This window comes from Alligator sinensis, unplaced genomic scaffold (genome assembly GCF_000455745.1).
Source record: "Alligator sinensis unplaced genomic scaffold, ASM45574v1 scaffold1768_1, whole genome shotgun sequence".
In the NCBI taxonomy this organism is placed as follows: Eukaryota; Metazoa; Chordata; order Crocodylia; family Alligatoridae; genus Alligator; species Alligator sinensis.
This window is the reverse complement of record NW_005843792.1, coordinates 6,297-19,121: the sequence shown is the minus strand read 5'-3', so window position 1 is coordinate 19,121 and position 12,825 is coordinate 6,297. Positions and strand designations below refer to the sequence as shown.

At 43.4% G+C, this 12,825-nt stretch overlaps 1 protein-coding gene across 1 annotated transcript; it reads right to left on the bottom strand.

Moving 5' to 3' along the window:
• Positions 1–6,994: 6,994 nt before the first annotated feature.
• Positions 6,995–8,071, bottom strand: LOC102381118 (olfactory receptor 6C75-like). The gene has a single exon (XM_006039161.1). It carries the CDS (start codon positions 7,976–7,978, stop codon positions 6,995–6,997), a length of 984 nt encoding a protein of 327 aa, XP_006039223.1. The 5' UTR covers positions 7,979–8,071.
• Positions 8,072–12,825: the final 4,754 nt, after the last annotated feature.

The following is a 12,825-nucleotide window of genomic DNA, read 5'->3' as shown; positions in this document are numbered from 1 at the left end:
CTCAAGCAAATCTCGGGACGTCATTCTCCCCCTGTACTCGGCCTTAGTGAGGCCGCAGCTGGAGTACTGTGTCCAGTTTTGGGCTCCACAATTCAAAAAGGATGTGGAGAAGCTTGAGAGAGTCCAGAGAAGAGCCACGCGCATGCTCAGAGGTCAGGGAAGCAGACCCTACGATGACAGGCTGAGAGCCCTGGGGCTCTTTAGCCTGGAAAAGCGCAGGCTCAGGGGTGATCTGACGGCCACCTATAAGCTTATCAGGGGTGACCACCAGTATCTGGGGGAATGTTTGTTCACCAGAGCGCCCCAAGGGATGACGAGGTCGAATGGTCACAGACTACTTCAAGATCGTTTCAGGCTGGACATAAGGAAGAACTTCTTTACTGTCTGAGCCCCCAACGTCTGGAACAGCCTGCCACCGGAGGTGGTTCAAGCACCTTCATTGAACACCTTCAAAATGAAACTGGATGCTTATCTTGCTGGGATCCTATGACCCCAGCTGACTTCCTGCCCTTTGGGCGGGGGGCTGGACTTGATGATCTTCCGAGGTCCCTTCCAGCCCTGATATCTATGAAATGGCGTGAAATTACTACACGTCCTAAAAAAAAAATGGGATTAGAAAATATCACAGAACTAGCCAAAATTATTTTCCTTCTGGTTTAAAATGCCTCTGAATATAAAGGAACACAAAGGGGTAGGATGTGGCAGTTCACAAAAAGAGGGTGGTAGACTACACTGAACTCTGACTGAATGGTGAGGACATGGGGAGTGAAAATGCTGCTTCTATGACATGGGTTGGGTACTGCAGGTAATGGCACATTGTCTTGGCCATTACACTTATGTGAGTCCGCACTCGGTATCCTGGATTTCATAGCTCCCATTGTTTGGACATCGCTTTCCCCATGCATGGGACAAGGAGGTCCAGGCACCTGACCTGGGACTCCATGTGGTGGCAAGGGAGTTAAGAGCTAAACTCTTCAGTGTTGCATTGCTTAGTGGTGCAGTCTAGTTGCTGTCTGAGAGGCCAGCATTCAGGCATCCTAACCCCCAAAATGTATAGCACTATGCAAAATGTATAAGCTTCTAGTAGCATGTCGCAGAGCACTGAGGTGCCCTGCTCCTAGATGGCAGAAACTGCTAGAGAAAGAGCCCTAGCAGGGAATAAGGAGCACAGCTGTGGGTTGCCAGGGCAACTGCAGGCAACAAATGACCCACACCTGCCAGCGGTCAGCTGGCTGTAAGGGGCAAGGCCTGGCTCTTATAAAGCCCAGGGCTGAGGCCAAGCTGGCAGGTTCCTGCCAGCAGCTGGAGGGGTAGGAGCTCCTGGAGTTAAGATGCAAGAACTGCAGGCACTTCTCAAGCAGAGTAAGGAAGGCAGCTCTAAGATGTGTGAGCAACATGGTTTTAGCCAGGGGGCTTTAAGTTATGTTATAGCCTAGGGGCTTGTTTTGCATTGTTGTTGCTATGTATTACACCGGTGGCTTGGGTGAGGCTATTAGGGGTTGGAGGAGGCCTCAGAGGGGACCCACAGTGGTGTGGGGGCCCCAGCACCAGTGAAGGTGCAGCATCCTCATAGGGGACCCACAGCAGCGTGGGGGCCCCAGCACCAGTGAGGGTGTGGTGTATGGGGTGCATAAACCCCAGCCCCAGGAGGGGCCACTACTGAGAAGCCCTAGTGTGGGTGTGGCGAGCCCCAGAGAGGGGGCAGCACTTGAGAAGGCCCCAGAGGAGAGGGCGATGGTGTAGAGAAGGCCCCAGAGGAGAGGGCGATGGTGCAGAGAAGGCCCCAGAGGAGAAGGCAAAGGTATTTTGACAGACCAATGTCTATGCCAGCTGCGAGGCTTGGGGCGTGGTCTAAAGGGTGGTTGGAGCCACACATAGCCCATAAGGCTAGGGTGCCCGGGAAGCACCCCTGGTAGAGCAGAACCCACAAAGGGTCCGGGAATTCATGGGGCCAGAAATAACCATGTCCAAGGAGACGTAAGGCAGCCTCCCAACCTTATGTGATCATCAAAGACGTGGCGGGCGAGAATCAGAGGATGCTCTTGGGCCGACTTGGCACGGAGGAAGGGGGCCTTAAGGAGATCACAGCCGTCCTGTAGGACCCAGCCTGTGACATAGCACTTTCTTAGGGGAGGGGGGAAGACATCCTAGTTCAGGGACGGGCAGTTATTTTGGGCTGAGAGCCATTTACTGAGTTTTGGCAAGCCATCGAGGGCCACATGACAGGCAGCCAGCGGCAGATAAATATTAATTTTCTAATTTTTAGGGGCCCCGTGGTCCGGATACAATGGTCTGGTGGGCACACCTGTCCTAGCTCCTAATCCTTTGTGAGAGATTGGTTTAAATCAACCCAGAAATCAATGCCTAGAGTGTAAAGTACATAATTCATGCTTTGAACAAGCCCAAAGGAGAACATATCTTGAGTTTAATGATTATGGTGCTCCCTTGAAAATGTGTGGGGGGGGGGAGGTGGGGGAGTAGCAAGTCCCTGATGCCAGCGCTCTTCAGGCATTTTAGGGAATTAAGCGCATTTTTCTTGCTCTCTGCCTGGCCCCAATATGTTACCTTCTTTGTGTCTAGTGACCCAGCTTCCACCTGGGGAGTGTGCATTGTAGGAAGACTTGCAGTCCAGAAAAGAGGTGCTTCCTAGGCTAGGTGCCTGTGGGTGAGGGCCAAACTGTAACACTGGATGCACTTTTGTTTCCTAAAAACCTGCCTAATCCTGTCTGGTGTGTTCAAGGTCAAAATGAATTGTGCCCCGAGTTCCTCTTTCTTCTCTCTGTAAAAACTAGAGAAAATTGTAGTTTTCTGTCTCCCAGGATAGTCATAAGGCTGCAAAAACATTGAGATAAACATGTCTCAGGTGTTTTTTTTTCTTAATAAAACAAACAAACCCAAAAACACAAACCAAAAGACTTCCCCCAACCTTTTTTGATGTTTGGCATTTCCTGCAAACTACACCTGCTTCCCACAAAAAAGGAACCAGTAGGCCAATAAAACCAGACAATGCAGATAATGGCTTCTTTATGACAAGAAAATGGAGGCATAGGAGGAAAGCGCCACATTCCCAAACTTTTAACAAAAGAAAAAATAAAAATAGAATGATTTTTCATAACCTATCCCACTGAAGCAGAGGCCCTTGTTACCTAATTGGTTTCTGAATGGTTCCTGAGCTAACTACTGAGTAATTTGGGGTGGAAAAGCAAGCAATCACTTAATGCTTTGCACAGGTGATGACAAAAGCTGTCAGTACTACTGTTACTGTGTCCAGGTGTATCCCTACTAAGTGCTTTGCAAGCCAAGATGGTGGCATTTCAGGTTGCTTGAATATACAGCAGTAGTATATATGAATGTGCCTTTCTTTTCAAAGTTTTTTTTTTTTTAATTTATTTATTTACTAATGACTAATTGGTAATACAAAGACACTTGGAATAATTACCTTCTTTGTCAGCATTCAGTGAGATTCACAGGGAAGGGCTGAGCTATATAAAATCACTTCTATCATTTATGAAGTGAGAGTTGTTATTTTCAGGTGATGTCCTTCAGTGGCCTCACTGCTTGCTTTTGGCAGTACCCTGCACTGTCATGAACTTTAAAACTGCTCTCAGAAGAGTTTTAGGACAAACTAAGAAAAGAAAGAAATAGGTTTATTATCTGGGAAAAAAGATCAAGGAAAATGAAGATTGTTCATTTTCTACACTTCCTTTCTTGACTGTGTGTGTGTGTGTGTGACTATTTTTTATTGCTTTCGGTGGGTAAAAAAACAACAACAACACAGATCCTTACAAATTAATATCTTTAGTTCTAATAATGTGTTTCAGTTTCAAAGATTGAGAATGGAAACTACTTTGTTTTGTTTTTTTCAAATCATAACAAAAAAGTTATCAGCAACTTTTCATATTATGAGCTTATATTAATGTTTATTTAAATAGAAAAAAGGGGGAAAGGACATTCAAACCAGATATTTAGTTTTCAAATGTTCAGACAAGAAAAAAAAAATTGACTCAAAATATGAGTAATGTTTCAGATCAGTGAGAGGCAAGGATTTCTTTGAGCAATATTTTTTATTGTTGATATCTTCTATTGGCATAGTCAGGATAGTGTTAAACAAGCTTTCTCATGCAATACATCCTTAGTCGGGTCTAAGCTGTAAAAGCCAGCACAGCACTGACTGACTGTACAGCCATCACCTTAGCTTTCATTGTTTCCAAGGAAATTATCCCAGATTTACACTAGTGGTTGAAAGGGAAGAATTAGCCCGGCCAAGTGCAGCTGGAATAAAGGCTATATACAAGTATGAGATTTAGGATTATCACAGCAATGAGTTCCCAGTATCATGCATTTCCCAGTAAGACAGCTATTTTCTGGGTTCTTCTCCCTTGGTCAAGTACAAAGAGCCCTGGGTACAAGGAATCCTGGGTGTGAGCATTTTTCACTGCTGTCCATTCAATGCGTCTGTTGGTTGTCTACCTGTGACAAGGTTAGCACTATGATCTGCAGTGGAGAAGATGGGGAGAGAGGATACATGCATCTTTGGAGTGGATCAGCTCAATGGAGGGAAAGGGGTTGGGGGCAGGAACTGTACTCCATGTAGCTGTACACAAAGACACCTTATTGACTTTTGCTCTCTAAAAAAACCTCCCTCTTGCCCTTCTGCTGCTGTTTCAATGACAAGGGAACCTAAACATCAGTGTGGCACCTGCACATTGTTTCTGTAACAATTTTTTTCTTTGAATAGTATTTGCCATTGTTGCATTATTTCCACTTATTGCTTCCTCTAATTTGGTGTTTATTAAATTTTAAAGTCATAGACATGGACATAGCCTTGAGGTTTTATGATGGTTTGTGTTCTGACTCTTATTGTGTACACAATCAAAACAGTGTGAAGAAACTGTTCAGATGTATTCATGGGCCCACAGCTCTATGGTTCCCTCAGCATAACAAAACAGAAAGACAAAAGAGGGAGGATGATCCAGAAAGTTTCAGGTACTTTTCTGGAAATGAAGGAATCTTGTCTCAAGTCCCTGCCCTGGAAAAGACTTTCAACATGTGCTTGCAACAGATAATTTTGGAATAGACTTTCCAAGGTGCTTAGGCACCTCACCAGGAAGACATAGACCAAGAGATGCATCCAAAACTAAGAAATTAGGACTTAAGGTGGAATGGAGGTGGGAGTGGGTGGAGGGTGGGGGGGGTTTAGGTACCTGAATCCAAATGTGCTCCAGTACTAAGGGCATGCAAACTACATAAGCTTCTAAAATAGATAGCAACAAATTCAGCTATCAGATTGTCTGTGACCTCTTTGGTGGTGCTAACTGGACTAAGGTGCATACGCACAATCAAATTCTGCCTTTTTCAAGCTCCTGAACACTCATAAAGGCATCTATTTTTGTCTCATGCTATCATCTCTGTGTTAAAACTGAATCATGAAAAGAAGTGGGGAAAGGAATGATGAACACCTCTTGTACAATTTTGGGGGGTCTAAGTGAGCCTGGAATAGGAGCCTTTGTGCATCTAAATGACGAGTTTTTGTGTTTTTTAGCTGACTAATGAGTGTTTGTATCCCTGGCCTTACACCATGGATGCATAAGCGTGCATTCTTATACTGAGCACTCATAGTAAGACTACATATTGGTTAAATACATATGTAGCTACCTAAACATGAGTCCCCAAGGGAGAATGACCCTGCCACAACTTGATCCCAAGAGCTGTGCAATTGAGGCGCACACTCAGGACGTCAAAATTCCAGGTTCAATGCTCCCTTTGCAAAGGCATAGCTTGAATGTTCATTATTCTAATGTCCCAGCCCAAGTGCTTTAACCACTGCACTAATGCCCCCTCTCTGAGAGTAGAACCAAAAACCCTAAGCCAGAATTTCAACTGGCAAAAATCAGAGCATCAGTTAACAACTGATCAAAGCTCAAGCTAATTGGAATAAGTACAGATTAATTTAGTGGCAGTCAGAAAAGCAAAATTACCATACAAAATTTATTTCAACCAAGGGTAATGAGCTTCTAAAGAATGTTTGTCTACATGCAGCAAGGCATTACAAAAGGACATTAAAGGATGGATACATTGGCATAAAGCAAGCGGATGGATTGGCTTGCTTGGATTGGATTGGCGGGTGGATGGATACTAGGGCTATGCGAAACTTTGGGTGGTGACTTGATTTGGAAGAGATTTGGCTCAATTCAGTGGCCAAATCTAAATTGAATCAGGGGAATTAAAAGGTCTGAATCGATTCAAAGCTCTCTGAATTTTTTGGAAAAGACCTTTGATTATTTGGGCAGTCCCTGGTTCATGGATAGGTGTTGTTAATAGAGTAGTGAAATGCAAATAAAAGGCACACATTGTTCAGGGATGAGATCAGAACTGTTCTTGAAGTAAGTATGGGATATAAAATCAGGGGGGTTTAAAAAGGGCAAAGAAGGCATAAAGCATTGGGGGGAAGGCACAGGGATGCACTAGAAGATAACAATCGCCTGTCTTCCTTTGCCTCAAAATCAGTAGTGGGTTCTGCCATTTGACCCAGAGAAAGTTGCCTTTGATTCCAGAGCTGACCAGACTTGATGTTCAGGACTATTTCTGTTTTTTCCCCAGACAAATAGGAAAAGTTACTGGAGTGAAATTTTTATTGTTCTTTTCCCTGTTTTTCCCTTTGTCAGTATTAATACAAATATCAGCATGCCTTAAGTAGATGGGAAGCTCCACAGGCTCATGATACAAACGCATGAAATCATTTTGTGTAGACAGTGCCATACGACTACTTCCTAGTCATGTCAGTGGTCATTTTTTGTCACATGATATTTTGGTCTTTAGAGATGCAGGGCAATTCTATTCCTGGATGTGTAGCTGTTTATGGGATGACTACATATGTGAACAGAATGAGCATGTACAGTAGCGGTCAAGGCCCATAAACATGGCAACTATGGATGGTGACCTTAGATGCCCCAAAACGTAGCTGACCAAGACCCATGACAAGAAGGACTTCAGATCATGTTTGGAAAAGGGACAAGGGAGAGAGCCTTATCAATTTCTTTGGTTCTTTAGGAAACACTCCACTCTTGCCAAAAAGATCCCGTATGGCCACCTGAACCTGCTTGTTCCTCAGGCTATAGATGAAGGGGTTGAGCAGAGGAGTCACCATTGTGTTGAGAACAGACACCCCTTTACTGAAGTCCAACTTGCTGTCCCTTGTGGGCCTGACATACATAAAGATGCAGCTGCCATAGGTGATGGACACCACAATGAGATGAGAGGCACAAGTGGAGAAGGCTTTCTGCCTCCTTGTAGTAGAAGGCATTTGCATCACTGTGGTGACAATACTAATGTAAGACACAACAGTGATAGTGAAACAGCCCAACAAAGAAAACACAGCTACAACAAAACTCATGGACTCCAAGAGCCTGGTATTTGCACAGGCAAGCTTAAGTAGTGGAGTGTTATCACAGAAGAAGTGGTTAATGACATTTGGGCCACAGAAAGGCATCTGGAAGAGCAAAACTGCTGGGCCAATAATAAGGAAGAAGCCCCCAATCCAAGAGCCCAACACCAAAAGGGTCCTGACTTGAGAGTTCATGATGGTGGTATAGCGCAGAGGGTTACAGATGGCCACGTATCTATCAAAGGACATTGCTGCTAACAGGAAGGACTCTGTAGTGCCCAGCATGAAATAAAAAAAGGTTTGAGTGAAACATGCTGGTAAAGAAATTGTTTTTCTGTTTGATGCAAGGATGGCCAAGGCTTTGGGGCTGACAGCAGAGGTGAAGCCGATTTCCAGGATAGAGAAGTTTCTAAGAAAGAAGTACATGGGGGCTTGGAGACGATGGTCCACGAGGGTGACGATGATGATAATAATGTTGCCGGCAATAGTTAAGATGTAGGTGAGTAGCAGCACAACAAAGAGCAGAGGCTGTAGCTGGGGGTTGCTGGTACAACCCATAAGGATAAACTCCATCACTGCAGTCCGGTTCTCCATATGTGGCTCATCTTTATGCGCACACAAAAAAGGAGTGTGTGACAGAGTAAAGACAAAGAAGCATTCATGAAGACAAGTTATAAAAGCTCATTCCCACACCTGGCTGCTATCCCCAGCTATTGGATATTCACTTAACTTTCTTGTATCAACATGGATTTTCTATACCTAACATGATCCCCAATTCTTCAATGTATGTGGACTCCAGGAGTCAAACTGTTGAAAAATTGCAACATCTTTGTGACGGGGAGTTTCTTCTTTGGTCTATGTTTCATTAAGAGACCTAAGACCATAATGTTTTAGCCTCCTAGTATCACAATGGCAGGTATTTGAACAATGTATTTCTAGGGTTTTGGGGTGTTGTTTGGGGAATCTTATCTGTGGATTGCTTGTTTGTAGTAAGCTACTTTGACCCTTTTGGAATGAAGCAAACGGACAAAAATCATTAACAGCAGTATAAAGAAAGTCCTGATAGTGTGATTGCAGAAAAAGCCTCTTGGACAACTGTTCATCTACCAATGTATACTAATCTGTCCAACTGCCTTTCTGTTGAGGCTTTATGTACTCCCAAAAGAAGGCTTACTCCCATGGAATGAAAATTAGCAAATCTATTAAGATTCTGGGATTCCTGAGCGAGGTCATGGTTTTTTTCCCCCCTCGTATAGGTAGTACAGTGAGACCTTGAGGCAGGGTGCTGCAAACTAGTACCTGACTGGGGAATAAAGAAGCTTGTTTATCTATGGACTGAGATATCTAAGGGATCCTGCAGATGTTATGCGGATGATTACCTCTGAATTTAAAAAATTAATAAATAAATAAAATGTGTTTGTTTTTCTTTTCCCCCCAACAGGACTGTAAGCATGTACCCCCAAAGCATGATGACCTATGTAATCACAAAGCTTTCTCATGTTCCTCTCTTTACCGTTCTGTATCTACATGCTGCCTCTTTAGATATACTTAATGCAGAAAGCTTTTAAGGAAGAATGGTACTGTTGAAGTGATGTTGCAGCCATGTGAGTACACAAGCCCTTATTCCATTTACCTCTACGCTGTCTGCTTCTCTCCACCAGACCTTGGCATGGTAGTCTGGTATCCAAAAGCTGACCTATTTATCCCAGTCATGGGGTCGGTCTAATAAAAGATAATCCCAACAATTCTTGCCTCTTGAATTGAAAGCAAGACTGTATCTTTTCAGTTTCTATTTCTACAATGGGTTTCAACGCACGACTACCTCTATGTACACAATAACAACTGATATTGAGAACTAGCACAGAGAACTCGTGACTCATTTGGAGAAAATTACAATTTTTGGTTTTTTCAGTGAACATCATGCCCAAGCAGGATTTTTGGGGCTAGGATATTTCAAGATAGTTGAAAGAGCAATAAATCTTGTTTCAGAGAGCCACCCTCTACATCTGAGATTTTAACTTTACCCTTCCTAGTCTCACTTCACTTTAAGATAAATGTTTTCTCCCTCTCCCACCATCACAGTATAGAACAGTGTATCTTCTCTGTCTCACACATTGCAAAATGTATGTAGCTTAACAACGTAAGGCATAAAGGCAAAAAAACCTCACCACTTCTTGCATGGACAAATGAAAGGTTCTCTGACGGAGGTCTTGAGATCTTCTGGGCATGAATACATTCCTTTTCAGGCATTGTATGTGGTCCTGAAGTTGTTGCTTAATGATTAACAAGCCCTTTCAAGGAAATAGGGTATCTCCAAAAATTGGAATCTCCTTTAAAGACAATTTCTTGTTAGCAGCGAACTCTCTTCTGTTACTTAAGTGCAACGAGAATCAGTGGATGTTACATAAGGTCATTGGACTCTTCAATTATACAGCTTCTTGTAGTTCAGGGTCTTATATCAGGTGTCAAATTGTCTAAAATAATGCATGAAAGAACTGGAAAAGTCAAAACCCAGGAGGATTTGTCAATGTTTTGCAGGTGCCCTTTAAGATGATGCAGAATTGCTCTGCATTACCAAGAAGTTCTTCCTACATTTATTATGTGTGTATATATACCACTTAAGATTGTTGGCATTATTTCGTTGCTCATTAGCAGATCTCTCGAGACACACCAACCCGACTTCTCCCTGGAATCTGCAAGAATTTTCTTTTCTTTATTCACTGACATGTTCATTCTTTGACTGAATGATCTTTGGATGCCTATACACATGTAGGGTAAGCATTTCCAAAGGCACTGTAACTTCTGTGCTTTATTTAAAATGCTTAGGCATAGTGCCTTAAAATTTAATAGATATTTCAGGGGTGATGTTAAGTTTTGTGTTTTGCTGTAGTTCTGCAGAGTAGAAGGCAGAGGGCACCGAATGCACAATGCAGCTAATTACTACTTGGAAAAGCCCCAGTTGGAGTAAAAGTGAACTAGGTAGGCTAAGGCAGACAAGGTCTGCCTATATCCTTAGACCAACGCTGCTGCTACACTCTGAAGTAGGCTAAGATACACTACCATAGTTTGCCTTATATTTAAAACACATAAAAGAAGGTTTAATTAAGGTAACTTTGGCTATTTTGAAAACAGTCTAGTTGCCCATGTGTATTAAATGACCACTTTAGAATGCTTTAAATGGCAGAAATCATCACATGTCTAGGCAGTGTGAATGTTTTGATAATGCCTAATCCACAAAAGCAGCTCTACACACACACACACACACACACACACACACACACACACACACACACACACGATAGAAAGTAGACTGTAACAACGATCAGAAATGTGTTCGGTTAGGAGTCTACCTTCTCTTTGAAAAACCCAAACCCTGCAACTGAAACTTTTCATCTTAAAACCACCAAGGAGGGCTCTCTGTCTCTGACTCCTGAAGGTTTTTAATATCACCTCCTCCCAGATAACTTAATGGAATAAAGGACATGTGTGTAGCAATGTGGGTGAGTGAGCACTGAACAAGACAAAGACTTGAGTGGCTTGGATTTGTTAAGGGACATCGGGTTTAGTTCCCTGCCCCCTCTTGCCACACCCTGCCAGAAGCTGAGGAAGGCAAAGAGAATGGGTCATATCCTTTCATCAGTTGTATGCCACTGACTTGGTTGGAGGGCACCCAAGGCACTTCCATTTACCACACTTGTAAACAGTGACTTGGCCCCTTGCAGAGCCACAAGGAGAGACCAGATGGCCTCCTGAGACGCAAAGCAGCACCCTTTTCACAAAAGGCACATCTTTCAACCCCTTTGTATGAAGATAGTGGCTTAATGCTGATTGGTGTCTCTAGGTCAGGGTGGGCAATTATGTTGGGTGGAGAGCCACTTACTAAGTTTTGGCAAGCCATCAAGGGCTGCATGACAGGCAGCCAGGGGCAGATAAATATTAATTTTCTAATTTTTTTTAGGGGCCCCACAGGCCAGCTAGAATGGCCTGGCAGGGCCACCCAGCCTGCGGGCTACATTTTGCCCACCCCTGCTCTAGGTGCTATTGAAAATATCAGTTCAGAGTGATGGAAGCAGCTGGAGGCCATTGTCATAACCATAGCTTATTTCAGCTAACTGGGCTGCAGTGGAGTTCTGCTGATTTTCACTTCCTCGAGATCAAGTGAAGCTTGTCCACACTGAAGGTAATTTATTGGGATGCTCTGTGAAAGTCACCCAAGACAATGTCAGGATGTTCATGACATTTTTGAGAAAATGTATACTCATTAAATGAGTAATTATCCCAGTTCATATCCAAGACCCCAGCAATGAAACAAATGTGCAAGAACTAAGAGCTACATGACAGGGTGCATGGTAGTACACTTGTTTATTGTGTGTCCGTAGCCTTGTTATTTTTCCTTATGCTTTAGTCAGTCCCTAGTAGAGAAACATGGTGATATGTTGAAGAGAGAGTTTCATCTCCACAAGAGATGGAAGAAGAAGAGGATGAGGGCTTGGGCAGACCTATCTTAGCCCCAGGAATTGACCTGTTAGGGTATTCACCCAAGTAGCAGGAAATTCAGATTCAAGGCCAAAACAACCAGAAAGAGTTTCATTTGCATCTCTCTGACTTCCCAGGGCAGCGCTCTTACTATGAAACCTAAGGTAGACAGTCTAGAGTCTCCTCATGAGGCTGAGGATCTGTATCTTGTACTTAATAGTCACTGGATGAAGCTGATGGAGAACAGAGAGAAAGATGCTACTGTTACCAGATTTCCCCTTCACTTGGGGCGTGCTCATTTATTAGGGATATGTTTCTAGGGTCTTTATAATTCTATTAATGTGCTGCTTGTGTTACTTGTGTTTCTACACGGAGCTGTATATCTCCCTTCTGCAAGTCTTCACCCCCAATGGAGCTATCTTGCAGGGCTCAGTTTCAATGGGGCTGGATTCCTCCAGTCACCATTTCAGTCATACACACAAACACATACAGATTAATATGACACGCCTGACCTGGCTGGGTTGATCAGCAGGGACAGGCTGACACCCTCATATGCCAGGAATCAGTTAATTAAAGTAATAATACACTGCAGTCAGACACAAGTACACAGGTAAACAGAATATCTCTGAATCCGGCTGGGTGTCCATGGGCAAGCATTCAGTTCATTAGGGCACATCTGAACCAAACTGGGTCAATCAGCCTGTGCAAGCTGATCCCCTTATGTGTTTCAAACTCAGCATGTCCCAATCTTTAGCCTCTGGATGAGCAGACCCCCACAGTATTTTTGGGCTTCACAGGGATCTTTAGCTCAGGTAAGAGAAGCGTTGCTGCAGAGCAAGTGGGGAAGGAGAAGGAGAGAAGGAAAAATATACCCAGTTACTACCAGTTTGATTAAAAAAGTTATTTATTGCTAAGTATATGAAATATATAATGGTACTAGTAGTAATAGACATGCAAAGGAAAAA